Genomic DNA, 12,736 nt, shown 5'->3' with positions numbered 1-12,736 from the left:
TCGTATATACGTTATCCTTTACACTTGAGGAAACGGAACCTGTTTGATGTAGCAAGGTAAGCCTGCGCTCCTTGCAGAGTGACCAGGTTCTATAATGTTGTGCTGACTAATCATAATGTTGAAATTGACTGTTCCAAAACTATACAAAGAATATAGAAGCTTGATTAGTCTATAAAATAAATCTAATTTGAAAAAATGTTTCGGAAATATGAACGAGTACGTGTATAGGTTAAGACTTAAACTACGACACAATTCAATTGATATTAATAATAAAATTACTGTTTTCAAGCTGTAAACAGCGTGTTTCCGTATTTGTGATATATTTGAAAAGTATTCTTACTCGTTTAGAACCTTCGAAGGCTGTGTTTCTGTCTTCTGCATTAGCAGCAGACACAACTTTGGCTTTCCTAACAATACCCGGCTTTTCTATGTTCTGAGTCACAGATTTGGGCGGAGCAAACACTCTGTCACATGACACGTGCATTGTCTGCATCATACACACATTTCCTCCCTGCAAATGAAAGGAAAACAACATTTGTAAGTTTTGATATACCTATAAATTCAAGCAGGCTTGATTTTTATGTTTTGGATTTCAGGTACATGTGTACTTGTATAAAATGACGGAGTTTCTTCATTGAAATGGTTATTCGTATTTTCAGAGTGAATTATAATGATTTGAGCAACACAAATTGCTGTCAGATTTTACTGTTCAAATTGATTTTTTTCTCGACAGTAAATACCATTTTTTTTATTCTGTTTTAGACTCTGTTTTCGCAAAATTACTAAACAAATAAGAAAAAACCTTATTCTTACAAAGTAACACTAATTTTATCAATTTAGCCTGATCTTTGGAGTTTGTTTCTCTTCCAATTTTGTATGCATGTAAATGATAGTATTTCTTTAACATTTTAGTTCTAAAGTACATCGAGTATGAATACCTGGTACCTACATGGATACTATGAAAATCGCGCGTGCATTTGTAGGGACATGTGACATAAAGAAAACGAAAATAATTAAAAACTTATAGTGAACATTTAAATATTTAACATACATCTAATCTTTCCAATGAAGTGTTGATTAATTTCTTTTGTAAATCGTCTGCGTCGTGTAACGCTTTACTAGAAGAAGTGCACGTGCGTCTGACATTTTGTCTACCTTTACATTTGCTACAGCAAGATTATTCATAATCTGAAATAAAGCCAATTGTCAAGTATCGAAGCAAATAAACCTGAAAATTTTATGTTAAACTGTTATAAATCATCCCCCGGTTAAAAAAATTCCCATTAAAGGGTTTTTGCCCTAAACGGGGAACGGGAAAAATTTTTTAGGTTTTGCAAAATTTTTCAGACCTTTTACTCCCCTCCGTTTTTTCCCCAGAATAAATTATCCCAAATTTTGGTGAAAAAAGGACCCAAAACTAAAAAACATTTTTAAATTTACTTTTTCTTTTCAGAATTGGGCTAAGAAACCCACAAAAATTTCCCGATTTTCAATTATTTCAGAGTATTTTTTCCTTTTATCTTTTTTGTTCCCAAGTTTTAACAGCCATTTTTGGAAAGGAAATTCAAATTTTCGTGGATTTCCCCTAAAATTTTTTCCTCTTTTTTAAAAGAGGAAATTTTTGTTTAATAGTTTTGCAAAAAAATTAATTTAAAACAATTTGATGTTTTAAACTTTTGAAAAAAAGTGCTGAACAAAACCATTTAAATTAAAAAAGAGAGCAAAAGGTATTTTGACTTCCATACAATATATTGAATCGCTATAACTCATTACAAAAAAAGGAAAAGTTGGCTCAGATATATAGTATATGTGTAACTTAATGTTACTTATATAATGACACTTACAAAATAAATAACAGATAACTTTTCGGGCTATGTGGGCCTTTATGGTATGAGTAGCGTTTGTTTAACAAGTAGTGGTTTATAAATCACGTACAAATATTTTAAATGTTTTTTTAAATTTTTTTTAAATCACGTGCAAATCTTCCTACCTGAAATCTGTTAAGTCTTATAAGTAGACCTAGTGGTTTATAGTCTATAAACGTGTTTTCCTCGTAACAATGCACGTGCCATCTCAAGGTCGGATATAGCCTCTTTCATGCTGGAAAAAATCATAATAACAGATATACATTGTATTAAGCTACATAATTATTATACATGTATATAATATAGACATTGATTTTAACAGAATTGCTGACACATCAAATTTTAATTTTAAGCCGACCCCCCACCCTCTCCTGCTATAACACATTCTAGTCATCTACAAAATTGTTTAAAAACAGTCACTTTACCACGGTGTCTATACCACGTGACTTTTTGTAAGAAAGACAGTTTAGTTTTTATTTTTTTACCATACTTTTGTAGCATTTCATTATATTATGAGATAAAGTGTAGAGCCCGCACATTTTAGTGAGGAACTCATACGTACGATATAATTACAGTCACACCTGTGAACAAAGGTTGTCCAAGGGAGGTACTGAACATGTTCTTATAGACAGGTGGTCTTTATTTGAAGGTCAGTCGGTTTTGAATGGTTTTATTCAATCAAAATGGGTTTGCGAAGATTGGCATTTATTTACACGGTGGTTTTTTATTCTATTCTGGGGTGGTCTTAAACACATGTTTGACTGTACCGACAATGGGGTTACATATTATTCAAATGTCTTAGGTCAATATTGCTTTACAATAATTGATACATTCATACGAAATTCTTAACCCAGTGTTTATGTTATTACAGGTGTTTACTGGTATAAATCTGTAAATGACCATACCTTTAGGGTGATTTGTATTTACATGATTAATCTTGCATTTAGAAAACTGCAATTAACTATACAGTGAAAGTAATTTTCCGCCATTGTTATCATTGTAGACAGAAACCTTAAGGCAAAATTGCCTTGTGTTCTTTACATTTCTTTTTCGGATAAACAACGATTGTCCATTTCTGACCGTAGTCAGTTCGGTAATAATAGTCCAAACTATATTTGCCCCTGGCATCCTGCTAATTAGCAAAAAAAATAAGACTCTTAACATAATTATATTATTTTATTTGTCAAGCTAGAAATGACATCACATGCATGAAATCAAGCTTTGACATGATGTCACATGTATGAAATCAAGACTTGAAATGACGTCACATGTATGAAATCAAGACTTAAAATGACGTCACTGGTATGAGATCAAGACTTGAAATAACGTCACATACATGTCATACATGTATGAAGTTAACACTTGAAATGACGTCACTGGTATGAAACCAAAACTAACCTGTTGCGTTGAAGATATAAGGTTCCTCGTAGGAAGAAAGCGATAGCTAAATGATTGTCTAGTTCAATAGCCAGGGTCAGATTCTGTAAACAAAGAAACAATTATATTATAGAAGGCTATGTAAAATAGCAGCAGCAATAACAATAAATAAATAAATAAATAAATAAATAAATAAATAAATAAATAAATAAATAAATAAATAAATAAATAAATAAATAAATAAATAAAATAATTAATTAATTGATTAAATAAATAAATAATAAAACAAATATATAAATAGATAAATAAATAAATGAATGAATGAATGAATGAATGAATGAATGAATGAATGAATGAATGAATGAATGAATGAACAGAAGAGAAATTCCTAAAATGAATGAATGAACAGAAGAGAAAATTCCTAAAATTTCTCTATACGGATATTTTTTGTTTGTTGGTAATTTATTTGTTCAATGAGTGTGAACATTGACGCGTACTACAACTATACATTTTTAAAAAGAGTTGATTTTTAAGGATTAGATATCCAATGGAATGTGTGGTTTAGATTAACTTTTATAACATAAGAAAACATTTATTTAAGTAATGTGTGAAATTCGATACAATAACAAATTCTGTCTTTGTAAAACTTTTATCTCCATTACTTGCTCGTAAATTTCGGAATGTCTCGTCACTTTCCGTGAGTTTAAAAGATTGATGAAGCATTACTTTAAACAGGAGGAACGAACTTTCAAATATATTCGGAACGTCTCGTTAATTACTTATTTACCGAAGTATCACGGAAAATGCCGAGAATTTAAGATTGTGTCAATTCGTGCCTTATAAGGTTTATTTTTTATTTCCATTGTTTTCCGTGTTATTTTTGAAAGTCAAATAAGCTCTAATATGACCAAGAGTAAAACAAAACAACATTGTCACTCAAACGCATTCCAAATGAAATACCTTACGAAAGGTTACGATCTTAACCGAATGTAGACGATTTATATATAATAACAACGTTAATATACGAACCAGCTGAAACAAAATTTCTTTTACAGGTGTAATAATATCAACAGTATCAAGGTATATAGTAATTACAAGCTAATGACCTTAAAAAAATGACTTGAAAAAAGATTTTAAGTATTTTGCTGAAATGTTTTAATGATTTTTTTCAGTATTCCAACATTTGTCGAACATGACACCGAAACAAAGACAACTTCATAACATAGCTACATAATTTATGTCAGTTAATGTAAAACAAACAAGAACAAGATATATTGAACGAAAATAAAGGAAGGAACCGTAGATTCAATCAACGAAAAGATTATTAAGATTAATGTGTTTTTAAGTAGTCGGGCGGACACTTAATTACAGAATAACAGATCTTTAAAGCTTTACTGGTGGAGTGAACCTTGATCAAACACGAGCTTTCACGAAGTAAAGCATATGACTCTCATTAGCTACCAAGATAGTTTCTTCATTTCAATGAATTCCGAGCCATTTTTTAAGCATTGAGGGGCTAATCATTGAACCAACCGTATGAATAAATATAATAGTTGAAACTAAACAAAACGAATACTTATATATTAAAAATGAACCGAATCTTACCTTAATAGCTGCAAGTACGTTGTTGAGTTTGATTTCAGCACACGCTATGTTATACCGCATTCTTGCCGACAGTGTTTTTATTTTATAATAATTCTCTATTGCCTCATTGTAATTTCCGGAATTATGTAGTTCTACAGCGCTGTTCCATGTTAGCAGCGTCTCTTTCATTTGCTCATGTTCAACCATCTTCAACTATGATCTAATTTTTATAAGAGAAATATCCGCAAAAAAAAAAATCAAATGTTGAATTTTAACCACAGTCTTCAAACAAGTGTTTAAAATAACTTTAAGGCACTCGACAATACAGAGACAATTTGACCATTCGCCTGAGAGCACGCTGATAATTTAAATATAAAATACCGACCCGGGTATAAATAGGGTTATACAATGTTGCATATATCTTTCTTTAAATCCCTTAGTCCTGCGATGTAGTTTCCGACATACAATTATTTTATTATACAAATAAGATCATATTTCGACTTAAAAATCATCGTGACACGACCCGGGTAAAAATAGAATCTACTGTTTAATGTCCTAAATTTTGACTTTTTTAGAAATTGGTAGTGAAATGCTAAAATAGCATAGTTAACCAAATGAGCCGTGTCACGACAAAACCAACATAATGAGTTTGCGACCAGCATAGATCCAGACCAGCCTGCGCATCCGCGCAGTCTTATCAGAATCAATGCTGTTCGCTTATTAAACCCTATAACAAGTAGAGAAACTGATAGCGAACAGCAAAGATCCTGATCAGACTGCGTGGATGCGCAGGCTGGTCTGGATCCATGCTGGTCGCAAACGCACTATGGTGGTTTTGTCGTGACCCGGCTCAAATGTTCTTGTTCATGTTCTTAAAGCGTGAAAGTAGTAAATTTCACGGCAATGTGATATTACGGTGTGCGTCAAATACCCGCGGTCTATTAAACAATTATTATTGGTAGATAATGTAAATAAAAGATAACACGTTTTAAGCCTTTAATTTTAAGTGTTCGTTTTGGATTAACAGTGATTACCATTTTCTTACGCATTCAAAAAGCTTTAGAATATATCTGCAAAGACCTTTCACAAATATTGGGAAAAGTCAATTAATTTGACACCTCATGTAATATCCCTTTCTCCATAAATTTAAACGCTTTTTACTCTCAACATAAACCAAATAGGTATATGTGCATTAATAACAAATATTGCAGTAATGATATAATGTTGCAATAAATGTACTAAGATAAGGTAGTCTTAAATCGAAATCAAATAGATTATCACTTTTCAACTTTTTAAAGGCACATGGTGTCCCAGAAACGAATATCTTTTTCCTTCGTAAGAAAGGGCAAACATGAATTTTATAATGTTTAGATAAAGAGCATGTAAGTTGCTAATAACCCCCAACTTATTGTGAAATTATTTCTCCCTTAAGTAGAAAAAGTAGTGTTTTGATTTCAATACAAAATACTAAATAAATATTAATGTAAATAATAACTGAAAATGCAACAGAAACAAAAGATGGTTCAGGTAAATGGCAAAAAAGTAACTTTTTGGAAACTATAACGGCACCAGAAGTGAAACCTGTTTTTGTTTTGAAAGTAATAACAATTTTTGGGGGGCATAATGTGCCCTTCAAATAGTTTTAATAGTTAAATTCATAATGTGGAACGTAAATATATGTATATGATATACATTTCGACGGAATTCTCCGTAATTTTCCGCAATTCTCCGCAATTCTCCGTAATTCTCCGCAATTCTCCGTAATTGTCTGAAATTCGCGGTGTCGTGACATGTTTATTTTCAAAGGCCTTCAGTAAGATCAAAATAAAAACTGTCATACTTTCGTATTGAGATATTTCTATTATAGCTATCATAACAATCTAACATGAAAAGTACATCATAATCTATAAGTTCCAAGCTTCTTTATATTTTATTTTTTAATTTTGAAATGTTTGCCTTTTCTTAGATTTTTTTTCTTTTTGAAAAAAAAAGAACATGTAGCTACCTTGATTAATCAAACAGTTGCATTTTATTGTATATAGGCTCTTTTAAACACGGCTTCTATTATATGAACTTTTAAAAATTAGTGTTTATTGTTTTATTTTTTAATATATACCAACTGTTCAAAAACTAATACTTATCTTTAATTTTGTGTTAAACATTGTTTTTTTTCTTTCTTTGTTATTTTGAATATTTTAGAGTAAAAAAAAAATAAAGCAAATAGTCATCGTAATATTTATTTTATGCAACACACTACAAAATACTGTATCATAGGAAAACAAATGCTAACCTGTTTTGGCTTTGTTAAACTTCACGCCCGCATCTAAATAAATCTCAGAGTATCAGGACTGTGAAAAATTGCGTGACAAAAGGCATATCAATAGAGAAGGGCGATCACCTACACATATTTATAGTTATATGGCTCCTCTTATTAACAATGGTTCATTGTGAAGTCATGCTATGTTTTTTCTATTGTGAAGTCGAGCTTAATTGAGTATTTATTAAAAAAAATTGAATGTAATAATGGTGATTGCCCAAGAGTTGAAACAGTTGAAATTTAAGATATAAATCTGCCTGAAATGTAAAAAGACTGCCCACCCTTTGATAAATAATACGTTATAGGTATTTATAGAAATTTACTTGATCCACGTGGGTTTCTATCGTTAGAATGATTTTAATTATAAGATTAAAATGACTTATGGCAGAATATTAATTATTTTTATTTTCATCAATTCACTTATCATATATTCTTAGATGGGCATAATTTCTCTTCCAGTAAATGATATATAAGTAATAGAAAGAGCACCGAAACACGAGGCTATCTGATTTGTACGAGGGGGCGTACGAGGGATATTGTATTAATCAGATTGCCGAGTGTTTTGGTGTTCTTTCTCTTTTGTATCATAGTCAAACATAAAAGCACGTTCCCTGTTCCACAATATATTCCCCGGCAAAAATGAACCAATGAACGAACATCTGAATATGACATTTCTGTCGCTTTCCCTTCTCTGCCGTCACAATATGTAAACCCCAGCAAAAATGAGCCAATCAATGGGCATGCTCTGGAGTGCGGGTAACTAATATCCGCACTCCAGTTAACGCACTGTGCATGTATATGTATACGATTTAACTCTGACACATTTTCAACAGAAAGGTCTTCAAACTATGATACAAGAAAAATGTTACTGTACATACAAACATATTCTATTAATACTCATAAATGTTTCAAACAAAAGCTTTCATGAACGGAAAAAATTATCAAAGTCTTTATAGAAACAATAATTATAATTAATTTGGCTTCTCTAATGGAAATTTCTCAGTCTGATGAATACAATCTAACTTATGTATTAGTCTGTCTTAATAGCTATCCTGATATACACGCTCAATGTTGAATTATCAAGTTATCCTCTATGATCCTTGATATTCAAAAGCATTGATAAAAAATCATTTTTCATTGCTAAATATTTAGTTACTTTATTAAGTTGGTGGTATCATAGTGCAAGAGTTCGTCTTATTGTAAAACAATTTATAACAAACTGCTTAATTGTTAAATTGCCTAATAAAATATATTTTAAACTGCCACAGTGATACAACGTATGATGCACAAGTCTCTCTTAAAATCGTAGATACCCTCTCGCGATTCACATACAACACAAAGTTTTATTATCTATTGAATGTCAAAGGTACAAATAGGCACGATTGGTTATTGGACATAATAAACCAAATTCAGTTTTTATCTTGTCGATCATTAATTTAATGGACACATAACTGTAGTTTTGAGAATAGGTCATCTTCAGATTTCATGTTGTTTAATAATTAACACGACGGGATTAATGTTACTCTGATTATTACTATACATTTTGAGATTAGAACTTTTTTTCTTCAAAATAACAATGAACATGGTGTATGCTTATTATTAAAATTAACTTTTAGTTCATAGAAGATTACAAATGCAATCAGTTCCATGCTTTATAGTTAAATATACTGTCTTTCATTTTCTCATTTGTAATTTTCTCGAACTCTTCGTTTTGTGCAACTGTAAAATGATTCTTCCAGTCACCAATGATACCTGAAAAGAATCGAAATCAAATGTTGATACATATTTGTGTTAAATATGATAAAACGTCGTTTATAATTTTGCAAAAGGTTCTTTTATAGATTGTAGTATGTGTTCTTTTCATCTGTGTATTCCAATCTATACAAACCTGAAATTTCCTTCTTTGTTTTGCATTTATTTCCTCCTAAATAGCGAATAAATATATTGTGGCATTATTTGATTAATATTTTAAGAGCTACAATAACAAATTAAAAAAAGAAATAAAAAAAAAAGAAAAAAAAAAAGAAAAACAATCATGGAGATTAATATTTGATAATTTGATTTCACTTGAAATTGAACATACTTTATTTCAAAGCACCGGTATTTTGACAAGACATGTTTCTTAAGGCATCAACAGCATATTACGCCAATTAACTATTTCAACTTAGAATTAATTTATAATAATTTTTGAAGAGAAATGTAATCTTTTTTATGCTATACTGCGGATGATCACTTCACCAAAATCGCACAATAGGCTCATAAGATGACGTCTTGAACGATCGGTAAAACAGTAAAATTAAGGTAAGCATACAGTTTACGTTAACATTATACGTAAAACAAGGCCGCACAGAACAACGCACTGAACTGTTATCGGTAACTTTGTAGCTTTCTCTGTTTAGGCCTGAAAGTCGAAAAGGCTATTTTTGTTAAATAGCACAGTGGTGCAACAGGTACTAAAATGCGTTTTTTTTCATTTAAAGAAATGCATTTTGAGCAAAACTGGTAATGCTATCTTCTGCACAATTGTAAGTTTGCGCGTCATAACAATTTCCATCCTTTGTAAAGTTGCATTACGAAGTTGTACATGTACATCAACCTTTTTGGCTTTCAGACCAAAATAGAGATAGTTAAAAAAGAAACCAATGACAGACCAGTGAGTGAACTTTATACAGAGGTTCCGTGCGGCCTAATTGAACGTTAACTGTATGCTTACCTCAATTTTACTGCTTTTATCGGTGTTCAGGCCGCTGTTTTATGAGCCCATTGTGCGATTTAGGTCATGAGCTCACTACATTATTATGAAATATCAGCTGCCTATTTCTCAAAACAGATTTTTATTTTTTATTTGGAGATTGTTCATATTGCTTTTTGTAGCATTTCAAAAACAAGGCCGCACAGAACAACTGTATAAAATCCACGCATTGTTCTGTTATATGTAACTTTGTAGCTCTCTCTGTTTAGGCCTGAAAGTCGAAAAGGCTATTTTTGTTGATTAGCACAGTGGTGCAACAGTTACTAAAATGCGTTTTTTTCATTTAAAGAAACGCATTTTGAGCAAAACTGGTAATGCTATCTTCTGCACAGTTGTAAGTTTGCGCGTCATAACAATTTCAATCCTTTGTAAAGTTGCATAACGAAGTTGTACATGTACATCAACCTTTTCGGCTTTCAGACCAAAATGGAGATAGTTAAAAAAGAAACCAATGACAGACCAGTGCGTGAACTTTATACAAAGGTTCCGTGCGGCCTAATTGAACGTTAACTGTATGCTTACCTCAATTTTACTGCTTTTATCGGTGTTCAGGCCGCTGTTTTATGAGCCCATTGTGCTATTTAGGTCATGTGCTCACTACATTACTATGAAATATCAGCTGCCTATTTCTCAAAACAGATTTTTATTTTTTATTCGGAGATTGTTCATACTGCTTTTGTAGCATTTAAAAATATTAGAACATTTCCTGTTAAAGGGTCTTATATCTTAGAAACATCTTAATTTTCCAATTTGCGCTGCAAATCATGTTAAAGAAAATTTTAATTATTTGAAAATTTTCATTTTTTCCCTTACACATATAAAAGAATAATGTGTACTTATGCATTGATAATGTAAAATATCCATCATTTTGTGTGAATATCATCTATATTTCTTGAGTCAAACAAAAAAAAAGAGGATAAAAACTTGTAACTATTATTGTTAAAGTTTGTACCTTTCCTATAAAGCACCGACTTTCCTTTATCATCTTTTAGATGTGTCTCCACCCTTCCACTTTCAACGTCATTTCTCAAATAATCGATTGCACATCTATTTATAACTTCTCGTAAACGCTCATCTGAGTGATTGGTACCGAGATAATTCTGTATTCGGCGAACCTCGTGTAAACTGTTCTGTAAATTTGATACAGGTTAAAATTATTCTGTATAGTTACGCCGAACCTATTAAAAACTGTTCTGTAAATTTGATACATATCAAAATTATTCTGTCTACGGTGAACCTCGTATAAACTGTTTTGTAAATTTGATACAGATATATATTATCAGATATATATTAGATTCTATAGAAAATTAAAGCAATATATCGATACTCTTATATATATATAGATATATTTATGATGAGGGAACATGCTAGTATAATACCATATTAACAATAAGGTTTCTGTTTATCATTTCTCATTCTGATCTTTCGTTATTTCAGATATTAAGTGTTTACTTCTTTACACATTTTATTGTCTCAAATCGTTCTGTATTTTGATTCTGACGTTTGTTTTATCATTTGTTTAAGATTTATAGTAATGAACAAAACGCCAATAGGTTGTACAGATTTTTATGACAGGACAGTCACGCTCGACCAATGAAATGCTATGTTATAAATGTGCAATATTATGGATAGAAATTAACAATTAAAACATTGGAAAATAAATATATGTTAACCTTTTTTAGATCTTCATACTGAACAATAAGGACATCCATTTTTGGATTAGTTTTGAGTTCCGCTTGCCATTTATTGTAGTAATCAAAGTACGACCCAAATAACACTGAAACAAAACTACTTTATCAAAAACTATTGCACAAATCTTGGTAAACTATATGCATAAAGAAACATAACTCATGACGAAGAAGGATACGGAAGAGTATACTGACCCCCCTTATATATTTTTTATGCCTTCAAGAAAAAAAACCTTTGTATAATACATATCTTTAAAAAAGTGACAAGTTATATGATATCTGAAATAAATCTTGCACAGTTTTATCTGTTATTATACACCATAAATCACAAATATGCATTGTTTCTTCGATGATATTTGGAAATTTAAGAGAAGAGAATGTTCTTCTTAACATACATTAGTTGTACACTTTAGCCTTTATCATATGAATCTCATGAATTCATAAATTAAATTAGATTCTCTTGGTATAATAAGTCGCATCTATTATTATAATTATATTAAATGGCCCTTTTCTCGTTTTGATATTTAAAAAAAAACATGTATAATCATTGAAAAAGATGTAAAAAATATTTATAGTATAAGTTTCAATACCATTTATATAATAATAATATATATCAGTTAAATTATAATATTTTATATAATACTGGCAAGATACTCGTATACCGCAAGCGTGTTATCATAACGATCAACTTATGTTAGGAAATATATAAAACATCACCTAAGCTAAAAACTCAGGTAAAGAATATATATATTATATATGATTATATCATCTCTATATCTGTCAAACAAATAATGCCTCGAAAACATACTGTTTTCAAATGAATAAAAGCGTTTACATCAAGAAAACGTCTGCTTCTTGAGGTAGAATTTCAATGAAAAGAAGAAAAAAACATAATTCTTATAAATTAAAGTAAGGTCTTCAGAAAGACTAAAGTTTATAATACGTATCTTTAACAGTATAGTAACCAAAAAAACAGGAAAGATCAATATGAACTATATATATAAATTTTAAAAAACCATTACGAACTATGTTGTTATCATGTATCGTCGTAAGGAACATTACAACTTCTTTTACATAAATTACACTTCTGTTTACATGTATTTCAATTGTTATAATCTTTTTTAAACTATGTAAAATAACTATTTGTTTTGGT

The 12,736-nt window shown here is 30.5% G+C and overlaps 2 protein-coding genes across 2 annotated transcripts; both read right to left on the bottom strand.

Moving 5' to 3' along the window:
- Positions 1-361: 361 nt before the first annotated feature.
- On the bottom strand, positions 362-5,536 carry LOC132738266 (NADPH oxidase activator-like). Its single transcript, XM_060725734.1, has 5 exons — positions 4,848-5,536; positions 3,264-3,346; positions 1,991-2,100; positions 1,052-1,188; positions 362-511 (listed from the first exon to the last, which is right to left on the bottom strand). Exons 1-3 carry the CDS (start codon positions 5,031-5,033, stop codon positions 2,028-2,030), a joined length of 342 nt encoding a protein of 113 aa, XP_060581717.1. The 5' UTR covers positions 5,034-5,536; the 3' UTR covers positions 362-511; positions 1,052-1,188; positions 1,991-2,027.
- A 1,458-nt stretch (positions 5,537-6,994) lies between these two features.
- On the bottom strand, positions 6,995-11,753 carry LOC132738265 (sulfotransferase 1C2-like). Its single transcript, XM_060725733.1, has 3 exons — positions 11,569-11,753; positions 10,848-11,025; positions 6,995-8,895 (listed from the first exon to the last, which is right to left on the bottom strand). The coding sequence occupies exons 1-3, from the start codon at positions 11,605-11,607 to the stop codon at positions 8,783-8,785; spliced, it is 330 nt and encodes a 109-aa protein (XP_060581716.1). The 5' UTR covers positions 11,608-11,753; the 3' UTR covers positions 6,995-8,782.
- Between the last annotated feature and the right edge of the window lie 983 nt (positions 11,754-12,736).

The sequence above is a fragment of the Ruditapes philippinarum genome, unplaced genomic scaffold, assembly GCF_026571515.1.
Source record: "Ruditapes philippinarum isolate M1 unplaced genomic scaffold, ASM2657151v2 ctg8946_1_1_1_1, whole genome shotgun sequence".
NCBI lineage: Eukaryota > Metazoa > Mollusca > Bivalvia > Venerida > Veneridae > Ruditapes > Ruditapes philippinarum.
This window is presented reverse-complemented; position numbering and strand designations above follow the sequence as displayed.